We start from the raw sequence: 13,385 nt of genomic DNA, 5'->3' as shown, positions 1-13,385 counted from the left end.
CGCCTTCCACTTTCCTCACAGCTCCCACTTCCCATCATCCACCCTAAACCTGTTTGTCCACGGCGGCCTCCTTCCTCACCTCGTTTGTTTAAAGTACAGCAGAGACACTCCAACCCTAAGGGGATTGAAGGGGGGGAGGACATCCTTTGGGGGCTAGAGGAAGCGGCTCCAGAGGAATAAGGGGACACAGGGAGGGGAGAGGGTCAAGGGGACAGAGCAGAAGACGGTAACCCTACCCTAGGGAGGGGTTGCTGCAGCCATCAACAAGGGATTTAGTGTCCAGGCCCTGGTGAGCAAAGCCAGGACTGCCTGTCTCTCCCCTAAACTCCCCCCACCCCCATTGCTCTAATTCAGCCTCTGGGAACATAGCCTTCAGGGCCCCCCCATCCCTAAAAGTGAATCCCCGCCCTGAAGAAAATGGGATACCCAGGCAGCAAGGTAACCCAAGAGGCTACATACAGAATGTGCTGATGGCAGAGGGGGAGGGATAAGTGTTTTAGGATGGGGCTGGGGGTCACCCCAAGTCATGGAATAAGGGTTACCTCATTCTACACTGTTCTCTTTAACCCAAGGGGTTTACCTGGCAGACCCCAGACAGCCTGTGGTCTGCACCGCACCTGGCCCTGAAGTAGCTGTCCTCAAAGAGAGGGAGGATCGGAGCTCTGAGCCTGGGCACACCCCATCGGAAGAGGCACGAGGGAGGGGACATCACGGAAAGGGGCCCAGGGAAGCTGCATGCGGCAGAGGCTCCAGACAAAAGGCATGGACAGGGGCAGATCAATGAGGACAAGTCTAGAGAAAATAAGGACAGAATGGAGCTGGGGGAGCAGAAGCAGAGTTGCCAGGGTCAGAGGGAAGTCTGAGGAGCAGTGGGGAAAAGGGACAGCAGAGAGCTGACATGTGGCAGCCAGGTAGGTGGGGGCCCCGGGCTGGGTGCAAAGCCACAAGTTGTTGCTGAGCGGCTGGCCTTGGTGTCAGCTTCCTCAGAGAGGCAGCTGCTGAGCCCCCCACCCCACCCCCACTCTGGGATGGGGGCATCTTTTGGTTATTACAAGGGCAGCTGCTGGAGCAGCGGGAGGGTAGCATGGGGTGTGTGGCCGGGAGTAAAGGAGGGCAGAGAGAGGAGAGAGTTTCGATGACAGTAATAGTGAAAGGTCAGTGAGGGGAGGCAGCCCCACGACCCTGACCTCAACTCCTTCCTCGGTTTAGGCTTCAATTTCCTGAAATGAACAGTGAGGATTATAGTCTACTCAATGGGTTCTCAAGGCTACTTCCCTCTCTGGTGCTCAAGTTCCTAAGCAGACAATGGTATAGGAGACAGTGAGGCAAAGGAAAGGGAAGCCCCACTTCTGGAGAGTGGGTAGGCCAGCAGGAGTAGATGACACTTAAGGATTTAGTCCCCCACACTCATCCCTTCCTCCTCCTAGATTTAGGGGAGGGCAGCCTCCAGGGTGAGTTAAGGACACGGGACTCCTTCCCTCCCCCTCTTCATGGTTCCGACAAACCCCTCCCCTAAAGCAGAATCCTCCTGTGACTTGGGGAAAGGGGGGCTCAGACAATGGGGTATGAGTGTCCACCGACAGGCACCTCCACCTGGCCCAGCACCCACCCACCTTCTTAGGCCAAAGTCAGGCTCAGCATCTGCCAAGCTTTTTGCACTGGCTGGCTTCTCCCCGCCACCACCTGGAGGAGTGACAGGAGCACTGTCTTAAAGAAGCAGGAATGCCCAAACATGGAGAAGGGGGAGAAGACTGGACAGATCACAGCTTCAAGGGAGTTGAGAGCATAAGGCTGAGGAAAGGAGGCAGGCTTTACAGGACACTGCTGCCAACAGGGCCCTTTAAGGATAGTGGTATCCCCCTCCCTCAACTTCCCAGAGGGGGAACATGAAGCCAGAAAGGGAAAGTACCAGCCAAGAGCTGCAAACGCCACCACCATCAGGGTGAACTGGGATGGAAGAAGGCTCACGAGGAGGCCCTTGTGCTCTCGGATCCCTCCCACTGGGGGTCTCCAAGCCCAGAGCTGGCAGGTGTTCTTCCCTTCCTATCTGAGGGCTGACGCCCAGAATGGGAGAGGTCTAATTCTGAAGGACATGGAGACAGAGGCTGGCCCATCCCTGACCAATTCCAAACTTGAACTGAACGTTCCATAAAAGCTAAGAGGGAAATAGTCTCAGGTTCCTCCAGCCAAGGCATACGAATCTTGGGGTACAGGAGGGTCCATGTACCCCTCCCCACCCATCTTCACAAGGCAAGTCCCAGAAAGCTGGCAGGGTTTAGGGGGAGGGGGAGCCTGGTAGCACCAGTTGCTGCTAGATTAGGAGAGGATCAGGTCCTGCCTACGCTGGGACACCATAATCTTTTCTCACCATCTCCCTTTTAAAATATATAGCACCCAGATCCCCAAACCATCCCACCTTTGCAAGGCCAATTCCATCTCCAGTCTCCTGAAGCCAAGGTTTTGGGGAGTCCCAGGGATTAAACAAAACTGGGAGAGCCAGCAGGCTTCCCCCAGCTAGCCCCAAGCCTGGGAGGCCTGTGAGCCCAGCTGTCTCCTGTCCATCTCCCAACAGGACACAAGGCCCAGAATAGCAAGGTCATAAGCACGGGTAGGGCCTAGAGGTGGGGACAGAGGCTGAGAGGCAGGAGAACTCCAGCACGCTGCCTGGGAGGGAAGGGGAGAGGCAGGATGGCAAGAGACAGAGCTGAATGGAGGTGGGAAGGGGAGACGGCAAAGCGAAATAAGACTTCAGAATCTGCCCCCTCCATGTTGGCACCCACCTTGTGCAGAGCTGGGAAGCCCGGGGGCGCCCTCCACTGGCGGAGGGCATAGCTGCAGGTTGGAGAGCAAAGCCTGGGTTAAACGGGTGTGGGGGTGTGGGCACAAGGAGGAAGAGGAGACTTTGCCAACTCAAGTACCCACAGGGCCAGGCACGTCATGTGAGTGAAGTGATCTGGTGGGGATGGAGAAAATGTGGATGGTGAACCGCATGAGATCATCTGATTTTCAAAAGATGCCAATAATCTGAACTTTAACTTTTATGTGGAATTGCAATGGAAACATTATCCAGGACAAGCAAATTATGTCAACAGCTCCAACCTAGAGGCAACTTCCTATTTTACAGATGAGGATGCTGAGGCCTGGAGTGGCTGCACCTTGCCCAGGCCACACGACAAGAGGCAAAGCCAGGAGTAGAAGCCAGTGGTCTCTGCCATCTATTCTCCAGCTTCCCAGCTTGGCTCTGGGAAGGGGGACAATCAGCCTGTCCTTGGACCCCTCTGCAGCCAGATTCCATGGCCGCCACATCAAACCTCCCCCAATACAGCCACCATGCCCCCAGCCCCACCCCCATGATCTCTCTCTGCCTGTTTTCTACCCAGGGTAGGAAGCCTTAGCTGAGGAATTCGGAGCAGGAGGTCCTTGGAGATCGTCAGCACTGCTTGTTCATTGTCCTGTCCCATTAAGAGAGCTCAGCTGGAGACCTCGAGAAGCACTGTTTGGCTCTGCACTTACCGCCTACAAACAGGACAGCCCACAGAGGAGCAAAGCACAGGCCAAGGGAGCGGCAGGGACGTGACTTGACCCAGCCCTCTGTCTCTCAGCTCTGGAGCTCACAGCACGAGTGGGCTGCCTTCCTGACCCACCTGTCCCAGCCCCCACTGCAAACACTGGCCACAGCCACCACAATGAACTGAGATAAACCCTTTTATTTATTTATGTTTCTCCATTTTGTTTAAAACAACAACAACAACCACCTTAACATTAACTGACAGCCCTTCCCCCTCACCCTTCCTTGGGCTGGGGGGTAGTTAATGGGGAAATAGCCCCCAGGGGTGGGGCTGACCTAAGAGCCCCTTGGGGAGGTAATGGAGCCCGAACCCCCTCCCCAGGGGATGGGGCACCTGTAGTGTATGAACTGGGGAGTTGACAGGGCTCTTGAACCTCTTCTTGTACCAACATATATGCCCTTGGCCATCAAGGGAAAGGAAGCATATGGGGAGGGGGTGCCTACCGCTCCTCTATGTCCCTGTTCAGCCCCAGTCTCAGGAACTAGGGGCTGGGGAGCAAGAAAGTGGAGAAAGGGTGGGGGTAGGGTGTCTCACACAAAGGAGTACTGGTTATTAATGGCTCTGGGATGGCCCCCTTCTTCTCCATCGCCCCCTAGTGGTAACTGCTGTAGCTGCACCATCGGTGTTGCCCCAGAGACCCCACCAGATCCAGAGCCTCCCTGGACCTCCATGCCTGGTGCTATGGCCTCTTCCAATTCAACCACGGGGACCAGCTCAACCACGGGGACCAGCTCTTCCTGGATCCCTCCACTGCCCACTTTCTCTTTCTCTTGCCTCTCTTTGGCTGCTGTGGCTGTTGCTGCCGCCACTTCTGTCGCCCCCGACGCCTCTTCTGCCCCAGGATGTGGGGGATCTGTCCATGAAGGGGGTTCAGGGGGCGGGGGTGAGTCGTGGGAGATGTTCGGTTCTGGATAGGAATGGTAAGAGACAGACTGATTGTGGAGGGAGGCAAGCTCTTGCAGCAGCCTCCCCTTCACTCACCCCCCAGGAGCCATGTGCTATCTCCCCCACTTCCAGTCTCCTGAGCAACCCCCCATCCATGGAAGATGGATCATGGGCGGCAGTGAGAGGAGGACCACACTTACACACAGTCACTCGCTCCGAAGGGCATGAGGGTGGAGGAGGCATCGGGGTAGCATCGATCTCCCTCGCACACCCCTGCATGGCTCCCGGCCTGCTCTCGGCCTGGGGGGGAGGGGCAACGTGGGGACAGATGGGACGTTGGGGTGGGGAAAAGGGACAGATCAGACAGGGACATCGAACATCAAGGGAAGTGGGAGGGATATCAAACCGAGCATTCCTAGAAGGGCAGGCCCAAGGCAAGGCTGTGAGGAAGGACAAAGACAAGGCTGGGAAGATGGATCTGGGAGACAGACAGATGATGGAACAGAGGGTCTGATGGAATGGGGATGCGCCAACCCACTCTCAGCTGCTTCCCCAGTTCTAGCCAGGCACCCTCTGTCTTCCTCTCAGTGTACTTCTTTCTCGCAGAAATCCCAACACACTGGCCCCTTCTTTCCCTGCTCACCCTAACAAAGCCTCTGCTCCTCACAGTCCCCCACCCCACATTTCTGGCACACACACCTCCTCACTTCTTGGGTGCACGGGCACCTCCTCCCCTGCAGACCTGCTCTGCTCACCCTGCTGTCGCTGGGAGGACACGACATAGCTGCCAAGGACAACATCACTGGGGCCTCCAGACTCCAGAGGGATGGGGTGCACCCGGAAATGCTTGAGCATATCAAAAATGGACTGGAACCACAGGTGCTGGACCCGGCACTGACCCTCCTCGTTCAGCGACAAACGCAGGTGCTGAGGGTAGGATGAGCGAGGTGAAGCAGGAGCCCAAGCCCCTACCGATCACAGAACACTTCTCCCCTGGATAACAATGTTCCCCCCACTCCACCCGCAAGCTCTCTGCGTAGAACAGAGCCCTTTCCTTGGGCACTCACCTTGGCCTTGCCCTGGAAGTTGAAAGTGAGGACGTATTCACCCCGCCTTGTCTCACTCTGACGTACCAGGAAAACACCATGAGAGTCGGTGCCTCCGGCCAGTACTAACTGGGCGGCCTTGAGTCGAGAGAGCATCCCGTGGAACCAAGGATACCCTGAGAGGGGCTGGTCCCCCTCACCTCCCTCTGACTCCCCCTGGAACAGGAATGACCCTTCAGGAAGGAGAGAGGGAGGGAAACCTGGGTGTCAAGGAAGCTTCCCCCATCCTGGGAGAAGAAAGCCTTGCTTTCCCTCCCCCTGGGTCAGATTCCTCAGGACCCCAAGGCAAGAGTTTCAAGTAGGCAGGCAACTGGACCTGGACATAGGCACACACCCACACCTCTGGTACCTGTGGCTGTTTCTGGAGTATCCAGGGGTGGGTAGGGGGCTGAGAGGGGATGCACTGTCCCTGCTGGGAGTCCTTCTTCAATGGGGATGCGGGGTGGCAACTCTGGGGGAAGCAGTTCCATTGAGTCAAAATGGGAGGCAGCAATGGAGGCAGAACTGGGGGAGATGGATGCTGAGGGGCGGTCGGAGAGGCCCCCATACGCCCCTGGAAAAAAAAAACAGAGGGGGGCAAAGTTGAGAACTGGAGAAGCTACTCTTTGGCAGGCCTGGTGGGCCTGGGCCCCCTCACCCCGTGTGCACTGGCAGGGTCAGCTGGCTGAAATGCTGGATCCTACTCTAGGCAGGGACCCCCGATGTCTTTTACCAATGGCTCCTAACTTGTTTCATCCACTGTTCAAGGACTACACTTACTGAAAGAAGGTCCTTTGAATCCAAAAGATCCTTCATCTTTTTTGAATCAACAGCTACTGTTGTAGAAATGGAGCGAAGAATACCTCAAATATTTTTGCATTAAAATGGGTTCTTTTTTGGCCAATAGGACAAAGCCTTCAACTCTCAGAGGCATCAGATCTTCCTTCTAGTAATTCCCCAACCTAACCAACTTGACCTTCACATTAACTTGTATTCATGAATCTTCTACTTTAACCCAATTGTCCCATCCAATTTTTTCCAATCTCCCAGGCTCCCTGCATCTCAGGTCTCGACTCTCACCATGTGCCTCCTCCAAGCTGTGCTCTTCCCCACCCCGCCAGCTGTGTTCTTTTCTCTCACCTTCTCTTTGTAATATTCGCTATTATTCCACCTTCCCTGATTCTCGTCCACCTCTGAGCTCCAAAGGTACTTCCTTCTTGTGCTGCTCAGAGGCCACTCAGCACAGGCTCTCCATTTTAGAGTCCTGCTTTTTAGAAAGTGATGTTTATTCAGCTAGACTGTGAGCCTTTGGAGGGCAAGGAGCTCATCTGAGGCATGTCTGCATTCCCCCACCCTGCCCCTGAGCCTAGCACAGGGCCAGGCCGGTACTAGGGCATTCCCAAATGTCTGCTGAGTGGCAGGCCTGAGCCCACAGGACTGTCATGCATAGTCGCTGCTCAGAAGACAGGTATATATGCGGTGTGGAGGGCGGTGACTCAGGCATCAAGCTGGCATAGCCTGTCTTTGTCAGTGACTCTCAGGTGAGATTAGAAACGCTGTTTCTCCTCCCTGCTGTTGGTTGCCTGAGAACACAGGTGATTGGAACGGACGGCTTCAAGGTCCATTCTAGCTTTAAGATTCTATAATTTGTTTTACTCACAGAATACAGCCTGTGTGCAAGGCACTGTGAAACTGAAACTCAGAATGGAGGGTCATGAGGAAAGGGTACACTGGAGTTTAGAAAGGTGTGCTGGGGTCGGGTAGACTTAGGGATCTCTGTGTGTTTACGTGTGTGAGTGAGGGATGCGTGTGTTTAGCCAGGCCAGCAAGTACAGACTCAAAGGAAAATTTGGCACCATCCACACACGCACAGAGACACAGAGTAAGAGCAAGACAGAGATGTGTACAAAGTGTTCTGGAGGCCTGAAGGAGAGACCTGTTATCTCCAGCCAGAGTGGTGGTCTGCATAAAGCTATGGAAAAGGTGACAAGGCCGGGCATAGAAAGCAGGCTAGGAGTTTCGCTGGGGCTTGTGTGGGGCAGTGATGCTGATGGTCCTCAGTGGCAAACTGTGTCTTGGCATGTTCGGGGACAAAAGACAAACAATTGGTGGGTGGGGGTGGGTCGCTGAGGAGCAGGAATGGGGTGACACAGTACAGTCTGGAGAGAGGGTGTGGAGCCTGGCAGAAGAGGTCTTACGTGGCAGGTTCTGAGGTTCGTGGTTCTCAAGGCTCCATCCTTACCTTGCGACAGGCGGTCATTGCTCTCGCTGGGTCCCAGCAGTAGATCCTGGCTGGGCAGGCTCTCTGAGTGATTCAGGCAGGGCAGCTCCAGGCTGTCCGTGTTCTCCCTTGTAAGAAATGAGGTCCCAGGGGCCAGAGGGAGGGTCATGGGGTGGGGACTGGTAGCAGGGCAGGGTCTGCAGAGACAGGGAAAATGGTGCTGGGAGGAAAATCACGAGGTGAGCGGCACAAGGCCGCTCCCAACCCAGCCCGTGGTCCCCTAAGTGCCAGAATCAGGATCCTCACCCTGGGCTCAGGCATTCTTGGATGTCGGACACCCAGGCCTTCACGTGCAGAGCATCAGCGGTCTCCAGGATATACTCTGAGGAGCCTTCCACCTATGATGGGGACAACAGGAGGCCCACAGGCCATTTCCAGTTCCGGAGGCCTTAAGCCACCCCTAGTAAGAACAAGAACATCCTCTCTCTCTCCCCTCCTCCCAGAAAAGCTGTAGCCTCAGGGACATATTCTCAAGGAACCTGACACACGTGCACCTCCCTCCACCCATGTCCCTTGCTTATATGTGCTAAGTGCGTTTTCCCCAACACAGGTGCTCCAAGGGGGCAGGGGAGCACAGAGCCCCCACCTTAACCACAAAAGTGTTCTCCCGGTCAGGCATCTCCAGGGCTGTGGTTGTCCGCACATCTGTGATGGTAGAGCAGGGAATGCTGAGTCGCGGCCGAGATGCCTAGGTTGGAAGAGAACGAGATCCAGATTTTTGGTGGGCCAAGACCATCTTTCCCGTCCCTCCAGAGATTCATCTTTCCTTCTGTATCCTAAGGGAGTTAGACAAAATGAGTACTACTATTTTTTCAGTCTTGCCCAGAGCTACTAATTCAGAGTCAGAAGTTAGCTTTAAAAACCAAAGTAAGCAAAACTATGTATATAGGCTATTACCACTCTGGAAACTCAATCACTCATTCCCAGTCACCCCCCTCCTCTGGGTCTCACCTTGGGTGGCACAAAGAACTCCAGACGACTTCCTCCTCCTCCTTCTCCTTCACTTCGAAGCAGTAAGCGACACTTCTGCCACTGTGGTTGCCCTCCTCCCCCTGAGGTAGGCCCAGCTGCCCCTCCTCCCCGGCCCACTCCAGCTGGGTCTGGGGCTGCCTCTTCAGCCCCCATGAAACTCAGCAGCTCTTCCCTCTGCACCATCCCTGCTCCATCCTTCAAGGTCCCTCCTCCCCGACTGAGTCTCAGCCTCTCGAAACGGTGAGTCCATCTGTCCCCCGGGGATGTTCCATCACTAGCCAGTCCCCTGCCAATGGTCCCAGCTCCACCAGAGGAGTTGGAATTGCTGTTTCCACCTAACACTGGGGGGCCTGATGAGGTCTCTAGGGGCCCGGCTGGGGAGGGAGGGTCAACAGTCCCCCGCCACTGTAGGATACCACGGACTGAACCGCGGACAGAGCGACCCACTGAGCGGAGGGAGAAGCGTTTCTTTAGCTTCGGCTTGGAGGAGGTCGTAGAAGAGGAAGAGACTGAAGAAGGGAGGGGGCCGGCCAGGTCCTCAGATGACCGAGAAGGGCCCAGCACAGCCAGGGGCCCGCCCACCCTACAGCTCTCAAGGGACAGGTCACGTGCTGGGATCTCCACACCAGGACTCAGAGGAGCCACAATGGGTGGTGAGAGAGAGCCAGAGGCCCGGGCTACCTCGGCTTCAAAATGCTGCAGGAAGAGCTCAGCAAAACGGCGGGAGAAGGCAGCCTCAGCCCCGGGCCCTGCATATTGGGGGTGGGAAGCCAGGTAGAGGCGAAAACGGCGGGCAAAATCCAGGGCAGCAGCCCGGGCATGGGACTCGCAGAACTCCCGCCAACTAGGGGGCGGGGGTGGTGGCAAGGGGGGAGGAGAGGGGAAGGCCCCATCCTCCAGGGAAGGGGCACCATTCATGATGGTCCCCAGGAAGTGGAGAGGGGGAACCTGTGGGGAGGGGCAGCAAAGAGGGAAGCGGCCAGAAGACACGGGGTGAGCGGCAGCAGCTGCAGAAGGAAGAGAGGCACATACACCGAGTCACTGCTGAGGTGGGACTGGGGGCAGAGCCCCACCCGAGCCAGACTCCCTACTCTGGTCTAGGCTCCTCAGAAAGCAATGGGGAAGAACACCAACTGCTTCCCTTCCCTCTCCCCGACCTTTAAACCCCACAAGCCCCAGACAACCGGCTCCCTAGTGTCTAGCCTGCACCTATCCTGCTGTCTTCCCAACCCCGCTTCCCAGGCTTTAGTTCCAGGAGTGATAAATGGCTGTGGAGCTCCTTCCTCTAAAAAGGAATCTTTTTCATGTCATCTCCCTTCTCTAAAACAGATCCTTCAATATTTATCACATGCTTCCCACATGCTGTTCTTACCTTTCCCTGTGAGAGGCTTTAATAACCTCTACAACAGATGAGGAAACCGAAGCTCAGAAAAGTTTCAGACCTCCAAGTCTACTGTTTTTCCCACTGCATAGTCCTTGTCCCCAGGGACTCGCTGGACCAGGCTCAGTCATAGCCCCTCACTGCCCCAGCTCTCAGAGGAGCTAGGTCTGCAGAGCTTAGAGACCCTGCCTCATATATCATGAGGTCCAGCTCTGAGGAGGGAGGATGCACACTGAGGAGGATGGATGGATGATGGATTCGAACAGCAACTGTCTTGATAGCTGACCCCAGAGCCCTACACCCAAGCGCTGTACGAGGAAGGCTTGGAATGGTCACAGCCCACTTCTTTGGTGCCCCTTCGGTCTGGGGCTCAGAGGCAGCAGCACCAGGTGAAGAAAGACTATGGGTTGGGTCAGGGCAAGTCTTTGCTGACCACAAAGTAAATAAAACATTACGGGGGGCTGGGGCCCTACGACTTTTCACAGCTGTCTTCTCTCACTCGGGAGCGTGCCCTAAAGGCTGGCTAGCCTGCTAAGGCCGTGGGTTATGCAATCAGAAATCCAGGCTCTCACACCTACTAGCTGTGTGATCTCAAACAAAGTATATGTCCTCTCTGAGCTTCAGTTTTTGTATCCAAAAAAGAGCTAATGATCTCCAACCCCTAGAATTGTCGGGGGAATTAAATGGAACATGTCAGTGCTTGACAAAGTAAGCACATGATAACGACTGCCATTATTATTATCTTTATGGATTCCAATCTTCTAGAACAGAAGTTAGAGAAGATTTCCCAAGGTCTTACACATAGCAAATGGCAGAACTGGGCATGGAAGTTACAAGCCATGGCTCTTTTGTCAGTGTGTCTCCCCCATATTATACTGGAAGATGACTGGCAGCAGGACCGGGGTGAGGGTAGCTCAGGAAAGTCTCCCTAAAATCTCAGACTCCTGTTCAGAACCACAGTCAGCAACCCCTCCCCTTCCTCCTTGGCCTAGGCCCTACACACTCAGATGGCTCCAACCACAGGGACAATTCCAAACCAATGAGAAGAAGCCAGTCGTTGCACGAGTCATGGAGCACAGGGAAACTGAGCCAAGAGGTGCAGACACAGAAGAGAAACCAATCTCTAGACAGAGGCCACCTCAGCTCACAAGGGCCCACCCAACCCTCTAACCATAGGCAGACCCAGCCCCCTTCAGGCCCGCTGACCCTGCGGCTACTGAGCCGGTGATTGAAGTTTCTCTTCTGTCAAGCAGGACTCAGACACATTTTCCCCGTGCACCTGCCTCTTGGCTCAGTTCTGGTATTTCCCGAACGGCGGGTGGTGGAGGGTTCAAGCTCCGCTCCTGGCTCGTACCCACTGGGCCCGTTGCAGTCCACTCTGACCCGACCCTACTCTCTGGACACGCTCTACCCACCCCGGGGCCGCAGTCTTCTGGGGACCAGCCCTATCTGCTGCACTCGCTTGGGCCGAGTGCCCTCCTGCCTCTGGCCCCCCACGCCCGCTCCCACCCAGGGCTCCTCAGAGGCGCCGGGGCCGGACCGCGGAGAGGGAAGAAGGACTTGAAGAGGGGGGGTTCCGGTTCCGGTCCCACCTGCATCTCGGTCCCCGCGGTTAGCTCCGGCGGCGGCGGCAGCTCCCGCTCCCTGCCCCCCCTCCGCCACAATCTCCCAACCCCGTTCTGCGCAAGCTCCGGGACCCCTTTTCTCGTCACCGAAGGAAGCGATCATAGAGAAGTGTGGCGAGAGGGAAGGGCACCTTCACACTCACTTCCGCCATCCTCCCACTCTGGGCAACCCTGAAGACCTAACAGGGTTGTCACTATTGGAGGGATCGGTGACAGAAGCAGCCGTAGGGGGGGAGTTGGGTGCCATCAGAGCGTCTTCCCAGAGGAAATTCAGGACAAAGGAAAGAAGTTAACCATAGAAAAGCCACTTTAGGCGGTAGAGTCCCGAGGGCTTGTTGAAAGCCAGAGTGGCCACCTAGTAGTGGAAACCAGAGAGATGAGAAAGCTTTTTGAAGGCCCAGTGCAGCCTAGAGCGCCTGGCCCGGCTGCTGACGGCTTACTGCCCTCAAGGAGCTGGGCAAGGGAACAAACGGGTGACCTTGGTGAGGCCCCGCGAGGAGGCGGAGCATGAACTTGCGACCTTGGCTTCTCCGAGGAAACAGGCTGGAGGTTGGAGTAGACTCCATCTCTGACAGAAAATAAAGGCGGGAGTAGGGGTGCGACTGAGGGAGCCAAAAATAATAAGGTCAGTTTGGGACGTGCTCGTGGACGTCTGGAGGCAGGTGAGCATACAGTCTGCAGTTTAGAAGAGCCATCAAGACCAGATAGAGGAATTGAGAATCATTAAGGTATAGAGGGTAGTTTAAGTCAAGAGCATGAAGAAATCCTTAATCAATTCAAGTCTCTCACTGACCAAACTCTAATTGCCCTAAGCAATAAGGGAATCTATTTACTCAAGCTATTGAAAATTCCAGAGTAGATTAAGCTTCTTCAGGGCTAGCTGAATAAAAGGGCCAAAAGTTATCTGGAACCTGTGGTTCATCTTCTCTAGGCTCTGCTTTCCCCACACATTTGGCTTCATTCTCAGGCAGGCTTTCCTCTCTTGGTGGTGAAATAGCTTTCTATAGCTCCAAACCATTAGGACTATAGTCCTAATAGCTTAGCAACTCTAATAGGAGCGTGCCTCTTTTCTGAGATTTGCAATATCCCAAAATTGACTTTAACTTACTGATTTGGATTAAGTGTTCATCCTGGAACACAGAGGCAAGTGACCCAAGAGTTTGGTGATGGGTAAATGCCTTAATTCACATGGAAATGTTCAAGGCTGAGACTGCTGGATGGAGTTGGAAAATTTCATTGTGGAAGGGCAAGTTCTGGACTATCCAGCCTTAGTCTTCCAGCTTCTACAGCTGTAACTGAACCAGCATCAGCTCACAGATGCCCTTTGTCTCCATCACCATCTTTAGTCATCCATTGACCCAGTTCACAGAAAGATATCAATGAAAAAGGTGTTAGTTCTCTGGTCATCTTCCTCCTTCCTGATACCCTCACACATCCTTTTGCTGCAGTTGGACCCACTGTGGTCCAGGACAGAGACACAGGTGAGGAATATAAGGAAGGCAAGGGGCTAGTGATGAGGTTAAGTTTGGAAATGTGCCTAAGCTGTCCAACAATATGTTCTGTATCAGCACTGTTCAGTGTGGCAGC

The 13,385-nt window shown here is 54.9% G+C and overlaps 1 protein-coding gene across 6 annotated transcripts; it reads right to left on the bottom strand.

Moving 5' to 3' along the window:
• Window positions 1-3,682: 3,682 nt before the first annotated feature.
• Window positions 3,683-11,885, bottom strand: SH2B1 (SH2B adaptor protein 1). 6 transcript variants are annotated; one of them, XM_045848833.1, is made up of 10 exons: window positions 11,766-11,859; window positions 10,165-10,192; window positions 8,772-9,799; window positions 8,407-8,508; window positions 8,067-8,158; window positions 7,782-7,957; window positions 5,910-6,113; window positions 5,522-5,733; window positions 5,210-5,381; window positions 3,683-4,476 (listed from the first exon to the last, which is right to left on the bottom strand). In XM_045848833.1, exons 1-10 carry the CDS (start codon window positions 11,769-11,771, stop codon window positions 4,100-4,102), a joined length of 2,397 nt encoding a protein of 798 aa, XP_045704789.1. In that variant the 5' UTR covers window positions 11,772-11,859; the 3' UTR covers window positions 3,683-4,099. The 6 variants fall into 6 exon arrangements, with proteins under 6 accessions (XP_045704789.1, XP_045704787.1, XP_045704788.1 ...); XM_045848835.1 differs by lacking the exon at window positions 10,165-10,192 and adding an exon at window positions 4,655-4,754 and having other exon boundaries at window positions 4,297-4,476; window positions 11,766-11,884; XM_045848834.1 differs by lacking the exon at window positions 10,165-10,192 and adding an exon at window positions 4,655-4,754 and having other exon boundaries at window positions 4,335-4,476; window positions 5,154-5,381; window positions 11,766-11,885.
• Between the last annotated feature and the right edge of the window lie 1,500 nt (window positions 11,886-13,385).

This window comes from Phyllostomus hastatus, unplaced genomic scaffold (assembly GCF_019186645.2).
Source record: "Phyllostomus hastatus isolate PE091 unplaced genomic scaffold, TTU_PhHast_1.1 phas_contig_64, whole genome shotgun sequence".
Taxonomy (NCBI): domain Eukaryota; kingdom Metazoa; phylum Chordata; class Mammalia; order Chiroptera; family Phyllostomidae; genus Phyllostomus; species Phyllostomus hastatus.
The sequence above is the reverse complement of the archived record's forward strand: the minus strand, read 5'-3'. Positions and strand labels throughout refer to the sequence as shown.

What these genes read in the sequence shown, in the direction of transcription:
- SH2B1 (XM_045848833.1), bottom strand. An exon ending in AAAGCCTCTCACAGGGAAAG is followed by an intron (nt 9,800 to 10,164) that starts GTAAGAACAGCA and finishes TTCCTTCTGCAG; the next exon opens with CTGCTGCCGCTCACCCCGTG. An exon ending in GTCCTCCCAGCGACAGCAGG is followed by an intron (nt 4,477 to 5,209) that starts GTGAGCAGAGCA and finishes ATTCCTATCCAG; the next exon opens with AACCGAACATCTCCCACGAC.